Source organism: Colias eurytheme, chromosome 12 (assembly GCF_061535395.1).
Source record: "Colias eurytheme isolate Ceu_HAF_F1 chromosome 12, ilColEury1 Martin Lab GWU primary, whole genome shotgun sequence".
NCBI lineage: Eukaryota > Metazoa > Arthropoda > Insecta > Lepidoptera > Pieridae > Colias > Colias eurytheme.
The window spans coordinates 3,885,039-3,903,074 of record NC_142991.1 but is presented as its reverse complement, the minus strand read 5'-3'; the positions used below and the strand labels follow the sequence as shown (position 1 = coordinate 3,903,074).

The window sequence follows — 18,036 nt, the reverse complement described above, 5'->3', positions numbered from 1 at the left end:
TAATGGGATTACATATTAAGGAATGTAATGTCATTGTGACGAGACAAACAAATAAGCTAGAATGTTTTTATGACTTCATTATCTTGACTTTATTTTGTAGATTTGGAAACCCCAGCCTGTAAAAGTAGTTTACATAGAGTAATGATGTTTTCAAAGCTCATTACTTAATTATATAGAGTAAATAAGCATAGGCTGCATATGCTACATATGTGTATAATGTACCTATATATGTTAAAATTTAATGACTTCTATTAAAAATTGTACCTCTAGTCTTCTAAAATGATCAGTCTATTTTGTTTATTAGTTCTTCTGACTTCGTTGACTATTTTAAGGTAGACTAAATATTTTAAAAGAATAAATATTTTGGCTGAAGCCTCTAAATTTCGAACGACTTAAAAAAGGAGGTTTTCAATACAACTGATTTTTGGGGTAGATATGTAACTCTACTGTAGGTTTAGAATACTTATTCAAGGGTAGTATAAAAGTTACATTGATGTTGAAGAAGGCTTGTTACAAAGTATTTTTGAAATAAAATCTTCCAATCGCTGTTGTTTTGGCATTGAGTCGGAATCGCACAATTCTTGAATTCCATTATCAGCTCGATACAACTGAGTCATCTGTCGTCATCGTTCCACCGCGTCGACCGAGTGCGGGCTGCCGCTGCCAGTTCGCGCGCACCGGTGATAGAGCGCAGTCAATAGACCCGCCACTATCAATCGAACCACTATTTTTGTTCACTCGACGCGAATGATAAGCCGGCAGAGTACGTGTGCACCTGGCGAGCGCCACCGTTGACGACGAACGTTATAAGTGCTGTGACCGATTTCCGAACAGTTTCCCGATTTAAATTCACATAATCCAGACGGATGACTGACATTTCGCTCTCGTTGCTGGTGGACCGTGAGAAACAAGGGGGCGCCATGGAAAGTTGCTACAAACTGTACACATGGATCAACCACACGCTGCTCATGTTGTTGCTGCAGATATTTTGGAAAATGAGCCAAATATCGGACTATTTTAAACAAAAGTGAGTATACTGTAAACTGTGAATTTGCAAGATATTTTTGTTTACCGATTTTTCCGAAGGCAGAGTGTAGTGCAAAACTCACTCTGTTTGTATCCGGATAAGACTGAATTTTAAATATTTTTTTAACGGTAATTATATCCTTAACATTTGCATTAATTATTTTAATATGCCAAATACTTTATACAGCCAATGTTCGATTCTAGTTTTGAGTTTTTTTTTGTGTCGTAATATTTTTAGCATTAGGTTTTCTGGTCAGAGGATAATGGTAGATTTAATGAAATGTTTTTAGCAAACTCATTAATTCTTGTCACGTTTTCTTGCTTCGGTAAGACCTTTACATGTAGATATAATATAGGTACTGAAAACTGTATTGTGTTTTAAATAGATTGATATTTCCTAAAAAAAAATAGGTTTGTCTATGGTTCTGTAACCGTAAATCCTCAAATATTTCCACCAATGGTGTTTAATGATCTGAACCACTTCCTTATCTTAATGTCAAAACTATAACAGTTTTAACAGTTTGAACTCGATTGTTTTCATTGGTCTAACCTAACCTGCATCCTTGATCAAGTCTTGGTACGAAATAGTTAGGGTCGTAGTTAATATACAAAATCTCATTGTCGAAATGTCGACAACTCTGAAGCTAACAATGCGAATGTCTTATCCTCGAAATGTAGGCACGTGACATTAACAAACTAGTGATAGGTCAGAAGTCTAGAGTAGGTACTAGGTTACAGGCGTATTTGGACTAAAGAGTATAAACTACAGAGTCTAAATATATAGACTATAGAAGTACTCTGATTGATTCAAATTCGTTTTGTATTTGAATGGCAAGGGTTAAGTGAATGCTATGGCATTTTGCTACGAACTGATTTTGTAGCTAAGAGGGATACCGGATATTATATGTACATAGGTAGTAGGTACCTAGTGGAAATATGCGCATAGGTACCCGAATTGTCAATAAAATACAATGTCCAAGTAAAAATTATTTGAACAATTAGGTACCTACCTTGAATATAATAAACAATCATAGAACATCTCAAATGAACCGCTTTATCATGAATCTTAATGCCTTCCTTGTTTTCATATTCCATTTGAAATTATTCTTCTGATTAGTGATTTTTTGTTTTAAAAACATTTTGTTAGTATGCCATATTTTCAATGTTATTAGACATGTTTTTAAGAACTAGACACATCCGTCTACAATCTACCGTATCTGAAATGAGAACATATTGTTAATTTTAATAATGGAAATAATGTTATGTAACGTTAACTTAATAATGGATTTTTTTTGTGTGCGTTACCCAGGCAAAATGTTTTGCTTTAGAGAGATGAGACTTAAACAAATAATTAGTGTATCATGAGGAGCAATTTGTTTACTAATAGCAAAATTTGTTTGAATTGTAGTTTTTAAGTTATTTAAGAAAAACAAATTTTGCTGGAGTAACGTTTGAAACGTTACCCAGGCAAAATCGTCTTTCAAAAATTAGTTTCAGCACGGAACCAAATACATGAATAGATAGCTTTTGTTGAGTAGTAAATGTTTATAAATAGCAAAATTTGTGTGTGGTATAGTTCTTTAGTTATTTAAGATTTTGCTGCGGTAACGTTTTGGGATTTCCCAGATCTCGAAAACGGCTCAACGCAGAAGTTTGAAAAAAATACCAATAAAAGACCTTAATTTGTTTAAATTTGTTTAATCATTAGTTTTTGATTTGGTTGACGTAAACCAATGTAATTAAATGGTTTCAAAAATCAGAAGAAGCGGGTTTACATGTAAACCAATACACTTATAACCAAATAAACAGCTGTAAAAAATACCCGTGGTTCGACGCTTGTTTACAGCAGACATTTTAGATTTCATACTTTACACGTTAAGAAGATAAAAACAAATTTGATTTATTTTAGACTGGTCGTACTTTAGCGATCGAATACGCAGTTCCCATAACATTAAGAAACATGGCATACTTTAAACAAATTAAAATGATTCATGAAAATTCTTTCCTGTTAATTTCAGCCTTGAATTACGGCTCTAATGAAAGTTATCTCAAAAACAAGAATATGTCAGCAATTCTCTAATAAGCCGACCAAATTGAAAAGGTCACGTAAAAGCGACTGCACCGTACGTACGGGTAATCTTCGCAAATTAGCAGCTTGGTAACCGATGTTTTGTACAGTTAAGCAGAAAAACGTTATTCGTGAAGCCGATTTTTTAATATTTTTTAAGTGCAGTACCATATTACACAATTTTTACTAGTTAATAAAAGTGTAATATTATTGTATTATTATTATTGTATTATTGTATTATTTATTTATTATTATTAGTGTATAATTTATTGTATTATATTGTTGTTTTCTCATTTAAAAGTTTTGTGATTATATACATTTTTTATAGAATATGCTCGAAACCGTCCCTCATAAGGGCAAGAAATATAGGCAAGCCGATAATACATATTTTGTAAAAAAAAAACATTAAATGTGCTTTGCACATTACACACACAACGCCGACTCAATTCCAACTCAAGTCACACTGTGGTATTGAAATATGAGCTTTATGTCGTGTTACTTAGAGTGGATATTTCAACATTAAGTTAAAAGAAGGTTACGACGCTTTGACAATGATTGGTTCACGGGTTATCCACCTGTGGCAGTCACATGTAATGTTAAAATATTCACTCTAAGTAACACGTAACAAAACTCAAAAATGTTGATGCTAAGGCAAAGCAATACATATAATTTGTATGAGACTGATTTTTTAAATAAAAATAATGAATCTTAACCATTTTATTATTTTAACTAACCTGACCAGAAAACTTTTGTATTCAACTGTACTAACAAAACATCTATATTATCCTGTTCATTTCAGATGGTTGCGCTTATGTATGGTGCGGTCGCTTTTATGTGACCTTTTCAATTTGGTCGGCTCATTAGAGAATTGCTGACATAATCTTGTTTTTGAGATAACTTTCATTAGAGCCGTAATTCAAAGCTGCAATTAACAGGAAGGAATTTTCAGGAATCATTTTAATTTGTTTAAAGTATGCCATGTTTCTTAATGTTATGGGAACTGCGTATTTGATCGCTAAAGTACGACCAGTCTAAAATAAATCAAATTTGTTTTTATCTTCTTAATGTGTAAAGTATGAAATCTAATATTTCTGATGTAAACAAGCGTCGAACCACGGGTATTTTTTACAGCTGTTTATTTGGTTATAAGTGTATTGGTTTACTTGCAAACCCGTTTCTTCTGATTTTTGAAACCATTTAATTACATTGGTTTACGTCAACCAAATCAAAAACTAATGATTAAACAAATTTAAACAAATTGAGGTCTTTTATTGGTATTTTTTTCAAACTTCTGCGTTGAGCCGTTTTCGAGATCTGGGAAATCCCAAAACGTTACCGCAGCAAAATCTTAAATAACTAAAGAACTATATACCACACACAAATTTTGCTATTTATAAACATTTACTACGCAACAAAAGCTATCTATTCATGTATTTGGTTCCGTGCTGAAACTAATTTTTGAAAGACGATTTTGCCTGGGTAACGTTTCAAACGTTACTCCAGCAAAATTTGTTTTTCTTAAATAACTTAAAAACTACAATTCAAACAAATTTTGCTATTAGTAAACAAATTGCTCCTCATGATACACTAATTATTTGTTTAAGTCTCATCTCTCTAAAGCAAAACATTTTGCCTGGGTAACGCACACATTTTTTTTCTGTCGAAATATACATATTTACATTTTTATTTTTTATCTACTTACGAGATTGTTTGTTTGTTTGTTTGAACGTGCTAATCTGCTAACTGCTAGTCCGATTTGAAAAACTCATTCGGTATTAGATAGCCCATTTATCGAGGAAGGCTATAGGTTTTATTATTATAGGTAATAGGTATCATCACTCTGAGACCAACAGGAGCGGTGTAACGCCGGTAAAGCCGCGGGACGCAGCTAGTTTTTGATAAATCATAATTAATCAATTTGTGATCAAACGTTATGTAAATTTCTTTCCGATAACAAACAAACAATTCATTCAATTTGACAGATTTTGGAATTTGTAAACAAAATTTGTTGATTACTAGTTTTGTTTGTTTGTTTGAAACAATTGATTTACATTCGCGGCATAAACCATTGTTTTTGCATCAGTTTAACAAATAAACACGTTTTGTTTGTTCATCATACAAAAACAACATGTGATGTTAGTAAAGATTTAAATGTCGTTAATTAGATTATTAATATTATCATGAGAACTGTGAACTGCGAAGGAACAGCTGAAGTGTTATGATTATTTTGATAAGTGTTTGTGATTGATTTCCTACTTTAACTAATATCTAGTTACTTTGTTAGAACTTGATAACGGGAAGCACTCCAAATTACAAATTTTATAGATTTAATTATTTTTTTTTATTAGGAAATATAAATCTTGAACTTATGTACTACCTCCAGGATCCATGTAAAAATGCCTCTTTACGATACCTACCGTAGTCACCATACAACAAAAAAAGTATAATATTATAGATACCTACAATCTACATAGTACATATACGGTCATGTACCCTACCCTGAAATCATTTACTGGGTAGGTATGACAATGCGCTCCTTTTTAGGGCAGTCGTATCATAAATAGGTTTATGAAGCGCGTTGTCATTTTTTTTTATTGTATCTTGGCACCAAAAATTTATATTTTTACAGGCACATTTGCCAATTTGATAAATAAATTTAATAATCTTGATATATCTCAAAATTATATTGAAAAATCATCTTACCTAACTGTTAAAATATTTTTGTTAATTACTTGATGAAGGCAATTAATTATTTACATGGAACTAAACTGTAAAACCACAGACAAGGAATTTGATAAATAATTTAATGAAATAGTTAAAATATCAATTAAAAGTCTATTAGCATTTAGCACATAGGTTGGTATTTCTTATCTTAGGAAAAACAAAAGCAACAATTTTCTAATAATTATTATGTCTTCATGTCTTATGAAGACGTAGATAGTGATTCACAAAACGGCCTCATGCTTCTGTAATGACGTCATCAAAATAAATTTACTAATATTTGTTTACTATTTCGCAAATATTGTTTTTCTATAAACTGCGTAGTAGGTAGTTACAATATTTTCGAAATGTTATAAATTACGTAATCCATTCAAGGACATAAATTTTTACAATATTGTCACCATAGGTACTTAAGTACCTAAGTTTATAATATTATTATCTTGAAAAAAAGAAAGATAGCTGCGCGTTATTAATCCCTTTTGTTTTCAGTTTACATTTTTAGTTTTTAAAAGCAAATTATTTTATCACCACTAAAAACAATAGTAACTTGATTACAAATAAAAAACTAGTCAACCCACCCTTGCGATTTTTTATCTTTGCTAGAATTTTATTTTGTCATTTCCTGTCATTTTTTCCCGCTTTTTATTTAAGTAGTTGGAAAATAATTTGGAAGTGAAAGAAATTCAGCATTTTTCAGGTAAAATTATCAGTTTCTATTGTGATTTTGAATCTTTAATGTCGTAGTAGTAACTACATCTTTATTCTTTTGGGTAGTATGTAGGTACATATATTATTTTATCTATACTTGGAAGAAAAGTTGGCAAACGCAGGTATTAGCTTAATAAAACGTGGGCACCTAACAATATAAGGAATTAACCTCATTCTAGAGACTTTACTGTAATAGCAATAAATTTAAATAGATGCTCTGTAAACTCGGGAGAACATTACTCACCATTTTATCGTCGAATTAAGTTATCCGAGACGTTGTTATTATGAGAGAACAATATTAAACAAAGGCCAGGAAATTATTAGAAGTAATGCATTATAAACACTAACGCCTCGTTTTAAACCTCATTATTGCATAATAATAAATTCATGGTCGCAGCTTGTAATACCTCTAATTGCATTTTGCATATTTAATTGGAACAGTATTGCAAGTATCGCGCCAAAGTTCATAAGTTATTGATTGATCTATTATCATAATATAATATCGGAGTCCAATCTATTATTTTGGACGCATGTATGTAGAATGTACACTTGCACTATATCGTAAATACACACAATAATCACACGTGATTCATGACAATATGCAAGATTAGATAATAATTTAAAATTATCGACATTGATGTGGGAATAGGGTTTAAAATAGCAGCTAAAATATCACACTGAAGGATACACTCACATATCATACATTGAATTTCTACCCTCATTTGATATTCATAAGGCTTACCCTTATCATTGTCATTTATTAAGCTTATTCTGTTCAAATTTCGCATTGGTTTTTATTGAATATCATTTAATAGATCACATTCAGATAGAGGGAAAAAAACTGAACTTTGCAGTATTGCTAAATTCTTTCAAATAATTCTATACTGTTCATTCTATTCTATACTGACTATTTCAGTCAGTCTTATAGTCATTGTATCAATGGACAATCCATAATACGACATGTAATAAAATTTTCAGACGTTCTGCATTGTGAATACAGAATATGATTTTAGCTAAATGACAGAATTCATTATAGAAATATGAAAAATATTTTCTGATCATTCAATCTAACAATTATTATTAATCCACCTTCATTTTAGTTATTTCGAACATATTATTTAGGGATCAAACAATATAACGATACTGTTACGGTTCGATACAATTGAGAACTATACTGCCTCCTCTCAAAATGTGTCCAATAGTACAAAATTTCATCCTTATTTTAAATGAAAAATCAATTCAACAGATTAACAAATATAGTGCTGTTCGGATAAGTTCTAAAAATAACCGGTTGAGTCAGTTCGGTTACACGAAGGTTGCGGAGCACTTCCGAGTTCACGTAAACATGTAGCTTGATATAGTTTACCTTCTATGATGAATTCATTAATACTTGATGCAGACATTCACATCATTTACGGAAGTTGGTCATATTTTTATTCGCAAGGAATTGTCACTGAAATCCAATAATACAAGAAACACGCTACGATACGAGAGCCTTTTTCAAATTTGCCAGAGAATACATTTACGCTTGGTATTCATAATCACTATTTTGGGGAAGGTCGTATAAATCTATGCCTAGTTATATAACACTTCAAAATAATGGTGCAACTTGTGCCAAATTTTACATCATAATTCATAGAATATTCACTGCGAACAACAATTTCACATAATTTGATATTTGCTTATTTCGCAAGCGAAATATTTTTTAACAAAATCCTATCAATAGTTTCTTATAAAAGTTTTAATAACTTTATAATGAAAAGGAATGTATTAACATTTGTATATTTAATAAATGAAGTAAGGATAATAATTATTAATGTTCAAACCAGTCTAATTCTAGCTTCAATCTAACTGGTTTTGAATTCTAATCTGGCATTGTCTCACATTAGCTTCTACTTAATAAAATTATGAGTGATATGAATGAGTAAAAATGTTATCCTATTTTATAAAGTGGTGGTAATTTTAAAAGTCTGAAGACTGTTGAAGACCAATGAAACGGCCATTGAAATTGACATAACCACGTTTATGTCGAGAGATAATTTTTTTAAACATTTTGTATTCGTTGAAGAAGAAAACAAGAGAATTTTTGTTATTCTTAAAGAAATATCTTTCATTTTATTTGCTTACTAGGAGCGTTCCAATCACAAATTACCTAGTTTATGACCTGTAAATGAAAGAAATACCTAAAAAAAATTGATTTTTTTTAATCTCACATACCTAATACAAAAATTAATTCATTAGTGATTAGATGCAATTCATATACCTACTTATTAAATAATTTTCGTAACTGTGTAGGATTGAATTACATATAAAGAAGCGATTCGTATTTATAAAAAGCTCGCAATTATGATTTGTGAATCTACTTTGGTTGCAGTAAAACCAATGCAGCTTTTCAAATAAATTACTGAAAATAAGTGAAATGAACTTGACCTACGAGCGACTCGGATTTCAGTTCTTTGGAAGCAATCCAACGTTTTCATTGCGTTATGGAATATTTTTAAATCTATTGTGAACATTTAGCTGTACTCTAATTTTGTATGGTACCTACTCATGGTTTTAAATGCAATTTTGATTAATTGTCGTTCGATCTATTCATGTTTCATATTGTTATAATATGTATGTCACGGCTAAAGGTAGGTGAGAACATAAACTTAAGATTAGCCGGCTAAACTTAGGTTTATTTTCGACGAGGTGTTAATGTTAGTTTGTTCTATCTTTAGCCGGCTAAACTTAAGTGTAACCGCAGGCCCGTGGCTAAAAATGTCGGGGTGGGTAGATTTGGTTAGCGCCGGGCCGGTGGAGGGCTTGAGGGGCCCGCACAGTGCCAGAAAACACTCGCCCTGTTCCTTACATGTATTATAGTAACCAAATCTACCCACCCCGACTCAGGGCAGAAAGCTGGTGGCTAGGTTAGGTTAGGTTAGAACTCTTAAGACCCGCACGAGCCGAGCGAGCGCAGCGAGCGTGCTGCGGCAGCAGCCGGCGAAGTGCCAGAAAACACTCGCCCTGTTCCTTACATGTATTATAGTAACCAAATCTACCCACCCCGACATTTTTAGCCACGGGCCTGCGGTTACACTTAAGTTTAGCCGGCTAAAGATAGAACAAACTAACATTAACACCTCGTCGAAAATAAACCTAAGTTTAGCCGGCTAATCTTAAGTTTATGTTCTCACCTACCTTTAGCCGTAACATGTATACGTATACGTTTTCATTTTTCATTTCTTTGTTTATTGATAAGCCCTTGCCTACGTCTTATTATTATTGAATATTAATGACGTTGCGTTGGTTTGAATTACGTTTTAGGGTTGAATATTTATAAAACGGCTTTTAAGTTTTAATACAGCAGTACCTACTTACTTATTACTACCTTATTATTAGCATCCAATCAAGGAGTCAATTATGTACTTGATTTTAATTGCGGAAAATAAAACTCACAATACATACTTACATAAGTTAATTAAATAGAAATATTAGATACTTCATACTAGCAACATACTTCGTTTTATTTTAGAACAAATAAAAAATAGTATCAAGTAGGTAATGGGTATCTAATGACAATGTGGTTAATATTTAATATAATACCTACATTATCTATCAGTTTGCGTGTTTGTTAATGTTCATATACATTACCGACAAATACCAACATTAGGAACGTCATTGTCAAAACCAATTAGTTACACGCTACGCTGAAAAACGCAATAACAAGGTCATGTTTTCATGAACTCCAGTTATCATTTGTGGGTAATTTTAATGAGCGAGATCGATATGAATGAATAGTGATAAAAATGAAGAGTTGTGCAGCAGGATTATAACTATTCAAAGGTTTAATAATATAATTAAGTTTAACTACCTAAATGGTTGTGTAGTGTCTACCTGTAATGTATCAAGAAAACCTTTCAAATTAAGTACATTTTTAAAGGTAGATATCTAAATGTGCCGTGGCAATCCCAAAGACCAATAATCTATAGAAATATAATAAATTTACATAGAAAACGATCAAGAAATTGCTGAAAGAAATGATTAAAAATTTTGGTATAGGTATGTTGTAAATTGCAATCTAAACCTGTTTTCGCAAAAAAAATGTGCCTCTATTTTTTTAATTTTGCCATTTGATAGTCCGATCACCGATGACTATGACCGTTATATCATCACTTTTCCAAGAAAGTTCTCTTATCGTATTTAGATACATGTAATCGGAGTCAATATATATCTATTTGGTGTCATCATTGATAAATTTATCGGAGGATTTGGCGATTATTTATTAAGAAACTATTAAATTTTATCGATAACAACCTTTATCATAATACATAATATCTAATTCTTAGTATGCCGTATCTTTTCTTTTTGTTATTTATAAAGGCACTTTAAGCGACGGTTGGCAAAATTATAATTTATACTGAATATTTAGATTTAAGAGGTCTGTTAGATTATTCAAAGCTTTCCAATTTACTTTCTAGAGACCTCCTTGACCCTTGATAATATATATGAATATATTTTTAAATTAATGATATTAGGTAACTCAACTTTTTCTGCCATAGTTATTAGGCTTACTTTTCCTTTTCTCGTTTTTAGATATCGTCTTGGTTTATGAGACATTTTACCACGTTTTTTGCTATTCATAGCAGGATATTAACTACTATTTTTAACAATTTCTTCAAATATAATATAATAATATAACTAGCCGTGTGCCCTGTGGTTTTACCCGCATTGCACCGCTGATTTTGGTCTTGGCGTGATGATATATTTTAGCATATAGCTCACCTCGATAAATAGACTATCTAACAGTGTAATAATATAATTTATTATATCCTACTACATATAGTATAATATAATAAATGCGAAAGTTTGTGAGAATGGATGTATGTGTATGTTTGTTACTTTCACGAATAAATACTCCTGAAACGATTACAATGAAATTTAGCACACATATAGAAGGTAAATTGTATTAACACATAGGATAGGTTTTATCCCGGAAATCTCATGGGAATGGAAACTAAGTACTTATGTGGGTTTTTCTTGAAAACGCGGGCGAATCCGCGGGTGGAAAGCCAGTATTGTTATAATATTAGCGTAGATTATGGGGCTATATTTTATAAATTTGTTTTGATTTACAACAATTATGACTCAGTAGATAATTCTATGAATAACGTAATTTATCGATTCAATATAATATTTTATAGCTACAAAGTCTTCGCGGCTCGATATAATAAATGCACTATATATTATAATTTATAAATTGATTTATAGCGCTATCTATACTAATCCATACTAATATTATAAATGCGAAAGTAACTCTGTCTGTCTGTCTGTTACTCAATCACGCCTGAACTACTCAACCAATTTCCATGAAATTTGGTATAGAGATATTTTGTTACCCGAGAAAAGACATAGGATAGGTTTTATCCTGGAAATCCTATGGGAACGGGTTTTTCTCTGAAAACGCGGGCGAAGCCGCGGGCGGAAAGCTAGTAATTGATAAAAATATCACCAATATTATGTTTTATGAATTCCTATTACAAAATATAATCATCCATCATAGGTTAATTTAAACAATTGGGTTAAGTAAAACGCTCATTGTAATTTATCATAATCGCTAGCATTCAAAATGCCTATTATTAGTGCACATAATTTGTTTGATCATGCGCCCAAACAGAACAACACCGAGGCAAGTAGGTACCTAGAGCAGGATATTTAATGAAGAATATTATTAATGAAAACCACAAACAAGTATATTTTTCAACTAGCTTCCGCCCGCGGCTTCGCCCGCGTGGTGTTTTGATAAAAGGTAGCTTATGTTCTTTCTCAGGGTCAAAAGATTGTCTGTGCCACATCAAAATCGGTTGAGAGGTAAAGCGTAGGTAACAGACAGACAAACAGACAGTGTTACTTTCGCATTTATAATATTAGTAGGGATAATAATATGTAGTAACAACATAATATTAATTTTCCTCAACGTTATCACGGTTAAGTCATTACTAGACATCGGATTATATGCACTAACAAAATGCCAAAATATGCATGGAAATATGCACTAAAAAAGGGTCGAAATATGCACTAAAAACGACTGATATGCCTAAAATATGCACAATACAAAATGAAAAAAACCTTTATTATTTTTATATATTTAAATCAAAGATTGTACAAAAACAGTAAAATTTTCTTAAACTTAAGTATAGTTTTTGTGCCAATATACAATTAAGCATTTTTAACAAATTTTCGAGCGCAAATTTGTGACGTTTGTCACCCGCGAGCCCAGTGCTGCCACCTTAGACCTTTCCGGGCTAAATCTAGCCCTTATTGGAATTCAACCCGTGTTTCAAGTTTTTAGCCCCAAAATGGTAATCTAGCCCTATTTTGAATGGCTCAAAATTTACTTAAAATGGAGCCCATTTTGTAATTTTTTGCCATTTTACCATGCCAAAATAGAGTTTGTTTACTCGCTGAGCGTTCTGATTGGCTAATAAAGGTTAGTCGACCAATCAAAACTCCCGCTACTTAACGAAATATGCACGATTGGGGAAAAAGGCTAAAATATGCACTAACGCCGTAATTAGAGAGTTTTATGCATTTGCATATGCAAATATGCAAATGCATATAATCCGATGTCTAGTCATTACACTAACAAGCCTAGTTCACGTCAGTCCATGAACTTGTGATGATCACTGCTAATCAAATAGCACTTAAAATACCTGTTTATATAACGCCTCTTTAATTAATAGTTTCGTTCTATATTACTTTGTCCTTCAATTAAGATAACTGAAATTTAGTAAATCAATGTTTTAAAAGGCTAGGAAGTTTCTAGTATCCGGACATATTACTGTATCGCGTGCCTTTCATTATATTTATTTATGATGTCGTGACATAGTAGGTATGCCTTGAAGGAATCTTAATTAATATTGCTTCAAAGGTACGGGGATCGATATGGGTAATAGACAATAGAGGAGTGGCCCTGAACCCTTTTGCGTGAACTTTGCGCACCTGGGTTGATTATTAATTATTATGTATTTACTATTTATAAATATTAAAGCTGTATTATCGGTAATAAAAATTTTATAGTAGGTACCTATAATCTCATTGAATTGGCAGAAACTGATCTTATGTGATATTTCATAAAAAATATTCAAAATATTATTTTATCAATGAAGGGTAGGTGATGAAATGGCTAAATCAAGCACAATTATATAATTATATAACGATTTTTGCCAACATTCTAGAATGAGTTGAACCTAGATAATGTTATGCTCATAATTTTTAATATGTACACAACATAATGTATTTTACTTTTTCCTGAAAACAAACGATCACGAAGATATAAACTGAAGTTAGGCCTTCAGCATATGAATGAAAATCGTTAATAGTTTCTAAAACTTAGAAGCCTCTTCACGACTTCAGGTAGTTACATATTATAAAATAATTACAATAACCCTTATTGCTTTACTCATTTGTATTGCACCTTGGAACTGATTCTATTAAAAAGGATATAATAGTAATTTGTTACTGGAAAAAATAATTAATTCACTGTCATTCACAAGAAACGATGCTTCGTTGAATTAATTATATTGCACGCCTCATAAGCGAAGCGTTGAGGTGGGTACTACTGTCACTTCGCGCAAAACATCTGATTTTTCAAACTTAAAATGTCTTTATGTATCATACATTGCACTTGTAAGATAATACATACACACACATATTAAGAAAAAACACTATTTTTAACATTCATGATATTTTTGATGTCATTTTTGTTATTTAAACTAGTTAAAAAACAGTTTAAAAAAGTTCTGTCTTGGACGTCCGTGTGTCTGTATGTGCGGAGGATTTTCTTGTTAACACGATAGCGACCGAAATACTTTACTAATCGAGTCTTTTTTTTTTCTCTTACGCTTGAGTATGCTCAGGAATAGAACCCTTTCATTTTTCAGGGTCTGATTCGATGTGGTTTAATTGTTATTAAATAAACAAAAATAATAATTAATAAATAATTATTAAAAAAAATATATGAGGCGTGCACTTTTGGATTTTCCAAATTATTTAAAATATGCTACAGCACAATAGGTCATTAGGTAGGTACTATACATACCAGGTAATTGACAAATAGTAATCATTCTAAATTAACCTTGATTGATATATCCGATATTAATTTAATCTTAGGAAGTTATAATTGAATACTACGATATAATTATTTAAACAAAAATACTGCTTATTTTGGGATATTATGATAAAGGATCATCATAATCACTAGGTATAATATTATTTATTTAAATATGGTGAACAGTGCAATAGAAAAAAAATAGTGAAGTTGTTATTAGTCATTAGATACGATTTATTTCGATTGATATTTTCTAACTAACACGAACGAACTACATATCTAGTATCTCATATGACAAATGAAATTATGTTTGAAAATGAAACAATGCTTCAACATTATATTTTTAAACCATTTTATGTGGAGTCAGGAGTGTTAAATATTTTGAATAGGTTATGATAAGAAACTAATTCAAGACATTAGTCATGGCATTTTAAACGTTTTAGTAATTGTATACACGATGACGAAATTCTTAATTAGGAAAATTACAAGATCCAAAATGGAAAAATACTGAAATGTATTGTTAATGTGGTTTTCTGTGCTACTACATGTAAAGTAAATAAATTATTCTGCAATATTATTTCTTAGATACATATTTAATACCTGTCTGTATTTGCTATGAAAATAATGTCTTGTACTTATCTACATATCTCAATTATTTAAACTTGAAAGATACTAAATTTATAATATATAATAGGTTATCAATTTTATCGCTACATATTTCATAAATACATGTAGGTATTAAAATAAATATATTAATGTTTTTGTTTGTTTAACTTTGAAAATGGTCGGAGATGGTGCTCATTAAACGATAATTGTAAAACGAGGTAATTAAGAATCGCGATGAAAAAGTTAAATTCTGTTTAGTAATTTTGTTACCTAAGATTTTTATCAAAGAAAACTCATATTGCAAGAATGTTTAATGCAAAGCGATACATGATTCATTATGGCATTAACAAAGGTCTTACGTAGTTCTCATTCATTTATTTTTAGTATAAGACAAAAATAAACAGGCTCGATAGGTATTTAAGTATGATTACTGATTGATTTATGATGGTATCCGTGTTCCTATAATACATATAATATGAAAAAAGAAAACTTTATTATTCTTGATTGATTGTCTCATTTGATTTGACCCTTGATCAATTTCTAATATATATTTTATTTCATTACAGGTCAGTCGAGGAAAACAAAACTCGGACTTTCGTTTTCACACCCCTCACAAAGGAGTACAAATACAGAAGGCATATACGCTCCATGTCTGATGTTCAGAGCAGTACACCATACAGACTGCCCTTCAGGTCTAAGAAAAACTTCTCTCTCTCTTACGACTCTGATACCCGCACTAGAAGAATCATGGCTTACAACAGACAAAAGATTGAATCGTCAGACTCCAGCGACTACTGCGAGCTACCAAAAAGGAAGAGCATAGAGTATAACATCGTGAAACACTCGGATTCAATGAGAATACTATAACTTATAAGATCTGATGCCTTGAATGACTCGCGGGTCAGGCTAATGCACAACATGGATGTGAGCTGTTTCTGATACAGAAAAATAGGTTACATTCTACGCACACATACGAAATCAATTGGCTGATGCATATCTTTGAGTTTATTGACGATGTAAGAATGAAATGGTGCCTGATATGTATTCTATTGCAAATAGAAATACATCTATAACTTATATTTAAAAACATCATGGATACTTGTAGAATATGTTTAGTGCTACTGAAATTTATATAGTTTTAAGTATCAATTTGACAATTGTAGATTTTACAATAAAATCCTCTGCAAATCCTCTACGCAAAACCTCTGAAAACAATGTTGAGGTATTGCTAGATGGAAAATTTATCATCATTAAAATATGAACGTTTTTGCAATTTGTTTGATGTTTTCTAAGTCACTATTACAAAATGATTTCTTGCAAATTGTAATGAAACGTAAATATTTGATGATTTAGAAATATTATATTACTTAAAAAGGGACCTAACATTAGGTTTCGTGAGTCCATGGTGCCTAGCGTGAGTAAGCTATATAAGTTAAGACCTAAGACAATGGGTGTGTCAGTTACAAGCCAAGCCTATGTGAATATACCAACGGTTAAATTAAGTGATTTCCTTATGAGACTGTGATCGTGTTAGAGTATGTTAAATGTTAATGTATTTATTATCTCAAAAGTGATTTAGATTTAAGATATAATAATATGTATTTTGTAAAAATAATAAGGATTTATTTAAGAATATCCACGAGGGCTGTTTAAACAACAAAATATGTTTAATTTTTCACTTTTAAAGATACATAATAACAAATCTAACTTTTTAATGTAAGATGAGAAAAAATATTGAATGCGACTGTGGTATTAAGATAAGTTAGCATTAAATAATGACGCAGAATATATGTATATAGTTATTTCGAATAAAAAATATAATTGATTGCAAGAGGAAACGCACTCTGGTTAAAAAAAAAGACTAAAAAATAAGGAAACGACAAAGTTCGAACTGCGAATTGTCTACTAATACCTAATTGGTTTATACCAAATTAAATATTTTCATTAATTTTTATAATTGTTTATGTACTGTATAGGTATTGTATATGTGTTGATTAACTATTGAATATCTGTGATGATAAAGCTTGAACTAAATAAATGTATGTAGCTAATGATCATTGTTTGAATTTTATCGCTTCTTTTATGATACAAACAATACTATTTGTAATTATTCGATTACTCTTGATTGAAAGAAATGATGTCATCTTTTAATTAATAACCTAACAATATTGAGACTATGTTTGCTTAGAAGGTTTACTTATATAATATGTTTACTAACTCGCGTTGTACATTTATATTTTTTACGAATGGCGAAAGAAAAGTGAGATATTTTAAGATAACGAATAAATCACACATTGATTAAAAGTACGCTCTTGTTTTATTTATTAGTTACTAAGTATTTAAAAAAACCTATAAGTACCTAATTAGCATAAAACCAAAATGTGATAGATATGGCCACAGTTTAAATATTAAACTATGACATTGCAGTTTGCACTGCTTGAATCTTATATATAAAAATGAATCGCAAAATGTGTTGGTAAGCGCATAACTCGAGAACGGCTGAACCGATTTCGATAATTCTTTTTTTATTATATTCCTTGAAGTACGAGGATGGTTCTTATGTAGAGAAAACGTAATTATGTACCACGGGCGAAACCGGGGCGGACCGCTAGTGTAATATAAAATCAAATTCATCCACCAGTAGATACCTAGTAAGTAGGTAGGTACTATAGGTATATGTTATCTGTGCCAGTAGCACCTAGCTTCATTATTCCTTGATTAAATTATTAATGAAGGTAATAATTAGGGATTCTAGAATTCATCAATATGAAAATTTTAAGAGCATGCGATAAATTATTATACCTACTTATTATATATT

General features: G+C 31.0%; 1 protein-coding gene across 1 annotated transcript; it reads left to right on the top strand.

Moving 5' to 3' along the window:
- Positions 1–676: 676 nt before the first annotated feature.
- LOC149903900 (uncharacterized) lies at positions 677–17,519 on the top strand. Its single transcript, XM_090108241.1, has 2 exons — positions 677–1,027; positions 15,785–17,519. The coding sequence occupies exons 1-2, from the start codon at positions 867–869 to the stop codon at positions 16,083–16,085; spliced, it is 462 nt and encodes a 153-aa protein (XP_089964367.1). The 5' UTR covers positions 677–866; the 3' UTR covers positions 16,086–17,519.
- Positions 17,520–18,036: the final 517 nt, after the last annotated feature.